At 43.9% G+C, this 5000-nt stretch overlaps 1 protein-coding gene across 1 annotated transcript in view; it reads left to right on the top strand.

The window, feature by feature from the left end:
- The window catches only part of wdr7 (WD repeat domain 7), a gene marked incomplete at its 3' end in the record, with an annotated part of 160685 nt that overhangs the window by 142357 nt on the left and 13328 nt on the right, over nt 1-5000 (top strand). The window contains exons 25-28 of the mRNA XM_080743819.1: nt 417-534; nt 897-1046; nt 1942-2024; nt 2863-2962. Coding sequence (XP_080599945.1) covers nt 417-534; nt 897-1046; nt 1942-2024; nt 2863-2962 — 451 coding nt within the window. The remainder of the gene's footprint in view (nt 1-416; nt 535-896; nt 1047-1941; nt 2025-2862; nt 2963-5000) is intronic.

The raw sequence follows: 5000 nt of genomic DNA, 5'->3' as shown, positions 1-5000 counted from the left end.
TGCTTTTACCTTGCTTACTGTAAGTCACTCTGGATCAAGAGCCAGAGGGCTCTATTTTGATTGTTTTTATAAGTACCAGCTCTTATGCCTTAACTTGAAGGCCTGTCCATACTGTGTCCGACCACCGAACATTTCGTGACGTACAAAATGACATCACTCGCATCTTCTGAAAAGCATTACCCCGAATTAGAGTTCGGAAAGCTGTGCGTCGGAAAGTCGTAACTCTCCGACGAAAAGTCTGGTGGTCGGAGACAGTATGGACAGGCCTTTAAGTTGAGTCATAAGAGCTGATACTTAAGACATTCAAAATAGAGCTCTCTCTCTCTCTCTCTCTCTCTCGCTCTCTCTCTCTGTGCAGTGTTACAATGGGCCTCTCTCTCCCCCTGTGTAACCACATGTCTCTCTGTCTCTCATAGTGTTACCATGGGCCTGCCCCTCAGCCCCCCGGCAGATTCTGCTCGCTCAGCTCGTCACGCCCTCTCTCTCATCGCCACGGCCCGGCCGCCTGCGTTCATCACCACCATCGCCAGAGAGGTGGGTGCTGGGCTTCATTTCCTCCACTAAAACCATGGCAAAAAATGTTCCTCAACAAACTTTTTTCACTGACGAAAATCTAATAAAAACTAAGCTGAATATACAGACAATTTGTCCAAAAATGAAAACTAGACAAAATGTTTTGGTAGGGACAAGTGGAGTAGGGATCCAGTTGAAGACGAGTCATTTTATGCGCTCGGGTGTTGAGCTCTAAAAATAGCAGATCTACAAGCTCACAACGTGTCACTCTGAGACACGTTGTGAGCTTGTAGATTGGCTATTTTCAGCATGCAACCAAGTGTAAAATCATGCATTACGGTAGCAAAAGAAATCTTAAAACAACGAATGTGTGCGTGCTTCAGGTCCACCGCTACAACGCTGCCCAGGCCAACTCCCAGTCTCAGCAGAACGTCCACACCACCACCCTGGCCCGGGCCAAGACGGAGATCCTGCGCGTCATCGACATCCTCATCGAGAAGATGCCTGGAGATGTGGTGGATCTGCTGGTGGAGGTAAAGATAATGATCTGCTAGATCTGCTCCCTGTCGCACTTAGAACAACAGACTCACTCCCCAGCTTCCACCGTGGCCTGAAGACTCACCTCTTCAGACTCCACCTAAGCCCATAACACTTACCGTAGCACTCGCCTACCCTCAATGACCATACATGAAAGCTAGATACTGTAGCATTCCTAGGTTTTATAGAAAGTTTTTTTTTATACAGATTAGGTGCTTTACTGTACGTTATTTTTTCTAGATTGATATTTCTATGCATTTGATGTATTGATGTTGATGTGTTGATGTATTACCTTGCTTATATGTAAGTCGCTCTGGATTAAGAGCGTCTGCTAAATGCCTAAATTGTTAATTGCTAGTATAGGGAAAGGAAATGATCTGGTGGATCTTCTAGTGGAGGTAAAGGAAAGGATCTATAGATCAGCTAGTCAAAAATAACCTAGCTCTCCCGGCTATGTCGGCAATTCGAAACCGTCGTTCAACAAAGTATAAATCAGGCTATAAAGGTTACCAGGAAGTTATGTGGGAACGCCTACTGAGTGGCAAAAAAAAACTACTTTCTGGCCATTAAAACAATGTCTTTCTGGACCATTAAAACGATGTTAAACTCACTTTGCCTCTTGATTTGCTATTCACTTTATGCATGTGCATACCCTCTATAAGCGGTAATTAAGTACACAAAGGAGTACATACAGTAGGAGCTGTAGTAGTATATGTGACAGAGACATACCTACCTACTGTCTTCTATTGATTTGAGGGTCAATGAATCAAGTCAATGTTATCAATGCTTCAAGTCTGTGATTTGCCCCATTTAATCTCCTCTCCTCTCCTCTCCTCTCCTCTCCTCTCCTCTCCTCTCCTCTCCTCTCCTCTCCTCTCCTCTCCTCTCCAGGTGATGGATATCATTATGTATTGTATTGAGGGTTCACTGGTGAAGAAGAAGGGGCTAAACGAGTGCTTTCCTGCAATCTGCAAGTAAGTGTGTGTGTGTGTGTGTGTGTGCGTGTGCGTGTGTGCGTGTGCGTGTGTGTGTTAACAAGGCCCCTCATTTCCTTAAAAGGTCAATTAGGATGAAGAGGGGAGAGGGGGAGGGGGTTGATAATAGTTGACCTCTCAAGGTCATGTCAGTGTCAAAGGTCAGCCCTCATTTGACAAATACATATCCTCAGGGTCTGTGACTGAAAGAGCTCTGTGTGTGTGTGTGTGTGTGTGTGTGTGTGTGTGTGTGTGTGTGTGTGTGTGTGTGTGTGTTGTGTGTGTGTGTGTGTGTGTGTGTGTGTGTGTGTGTGTGCGCGTGCGTGCGTGCGCTAATTTAAAGATAGAACACAAGCGTGTTCAAGCGAACACAAGCAGTGGCTCCCAAATGTTTTAGCCTGTGACCCAAATGAGAAATGGGCGGAGCCGATCTACAAGCTCACAATGTGCCGCGAGGCTTGTAAATCGGCTATCCTCAACGAACGACCGCATCCGGTTTTCATTTGTTTACAGAGAAAAACATGGAAGCTCGTAGCTCATAGATGGATCAATGTATTTCACGTGTTTTGCAGAATGCCGTGCTCACGCGTGATACACAATCGGTGGACCAGCGTGCACGATCTACACGCGTGCGCTGCGTAAAAGTTACGAAAACTTCGGCAGTGAAAGCTATTAACTATTTTTAATCGCCGCAGTCAATGAGTTAATTAAAGTGGTTAAACTGAAGTGATGTTGATGAATTCCAGATATGATCAAACTATTCTGAGGCACCCCAGGGTGCCCCACAGCACCCACTTTGAGAAACCCCTGACATAGATGTGTGTTGTGTTGTGTGCAGGTTCTACATGGTGGGCTACTGCGACCGCAGCCACCGCATCGCCGTCGGAGCTCGCCAGGGTTCCGTCGCCCTCTACGACGTCCGGACCGGGAAGTGTCAGGTAAACAAAACAACCGCCTTGTTTCATTGAATGAGTGGCCTTCCCATGTCCATCGATGACGAGAATTGCTCATCGCTTCATTGTAGGATGTTGCGTTTAGCGGAGACGTGAAATATGTCGTCTCCGTTCACCCCAGAAAATACCATATTCACCTGGTGTTTTTGCATTGAAAAACCGGTGGTGGCAACGGGATGGCATTTCTTTAACTTAATGGCAAGATAGCCACCGTGTGAAGGGTCTTATAGCAGGGGTTTTCAACCTTTTTTGACTCTGGTCACCCCTGTAAATAACTTTTTCATCCACAGAACCCCAGAATTGCACTGTTATTTTTTAGAATCTTAAATCATATTACGTTAAGTAAATATGCAAATGTTTCCACCTTAGATACGGTAGGCTATGTCAGGGGTTCCCAACCCTTTTTGCCTCAGGGCACCCCTACAGTACATTATATTCATAATTTTCACTCCCAGCACCTTATATTTATGCCATATTTTATTATTACCTTTAGCATAACAGTATGATCTATTTTTGAAATCAAAATTGTTACATTATTATTACTTATTATAAGATGATGAGTGTTTTATTGAGTAAATCAAATTTGCGTTGTACATTCAAATTTATTCAACTCCATATAAGGGGAAACATAAGCAATTTTTTTGCCATTATTCTCCCTGAGATTATGTTGCGAGGAAAACGTTGAGATAATAGCCATTTTGGTTATAACTGGAAATAACGTTGTTCTTCAAGTTTAAGAACAAAGTTCTTCAATTCCAAATATAACAAATTATCTCGCGGCACCCCTGGACTGCCGTCACGGCACCCCAGTTTCCATCAGAACTGACAGAAAATAACTTCAACATGACACGTTGTGAGCTTGTAGATCGTCTATTTTTGGTGAAGAGAGTTGGCTGTAGATGGGAAAAGAACTCATCAAGTACAGTGCAAATCAGGTCTGTTTTACTAAGCATAGTGACATTAGCCTGGCGGTGCCAGCCTCTATCACACACTTCGTTTTGGGAAGAGAGTCTGTGATGATTCTGCGGCACCCCTGGACTGGCATCAGGGCACTTTGGGAAACTCTGGTCTATAGGGATGCTGAGGGTTCATGAGGTTAAGAAACTGTTGTCAGTTGAGCAGCACTAGTTACTGTAAGCTGAGGTCCTGGTTCCATAATAGTGGCGTGAAGCTTCACCGCTCCATCTTCATGGTTAATCCTGAAAACTCATCTCTAACACGAAAAACGCTTGACCTTTCTCTCTCTCCCGGGTTTAAGATAGGATGCTAACGCTTTATTAATCCCCCCGGAGGGGAGGGGGGGAGTTCAGGCCGTTTCTACTGTCAGCAGGGTGGTCTATTGTTGCTAGGAGATGTGTGCAGAGTTCAGACCCCCTGTCAACATCCAATCAAGCGCTTTTAGATGATTAGGAAGGCGTTCAGGCTCAGAGCGGTCCAAGCGGAGCTGGTGATAATGGATAAGAATCTTCTTATTTGGAATGCTATAGCTAATCTAGCTATTTATCTACTGTAGCCGTCTCTCTGGTAGTTTGATGTTTCCAATGGGGGCGGCTAGAAGGAACCAGCGGTGGGAAAAGTACTCACATTCTTTACTCAAGTCTTTACTACTCTAATCAAATCTTTGTCTTAGGAATGCAACAAAAAACAAAAAAAAAATGAACTAAAGTCTCTATAGCATGAGTAATCAATAGAAAAAAAGTCATTTTGGGGGTGAACTACTCCTTTAATGATACTAGTCCTTACCCGTTCGAAGATGTGCTTCAAATTATGTGCAGAGTGTAGGTGATGGAGTATTGTACAATATATGAGGGATTGAAAGTAACTGGAGTAAGTGGTGCTTGCATGTGGAAATGTAGGAATATCAGAAGAAATGTTGGAGAACCCAGCAAAATGTAAAGAGCATCAATTTGTAATATATTAAAACGTTCTTTTTTCTTCCAGGGACCCCCAGAAGCAAAGATTTTGGTTAAAGATGTTGCCTCATGCTAGATGCAGAATAGATACACCATAAAAATGCTAGTAT

This window comes from Nannobrachium achirus (assembly GCF_963921795.1).
Source record: "Nannobrachium achirus genome assembly, chromosome: 15".
Classification (NCBI taxonomy): Eukaryota; Metazoa; Chordata; class Actinopteri; order Myctophiformes; family Myctophidae; genus Nannobrachium; species Nannobrachium achirus.
This window is presented reverse-complemented; position numbering and strand designations above follow the sequence as displayed.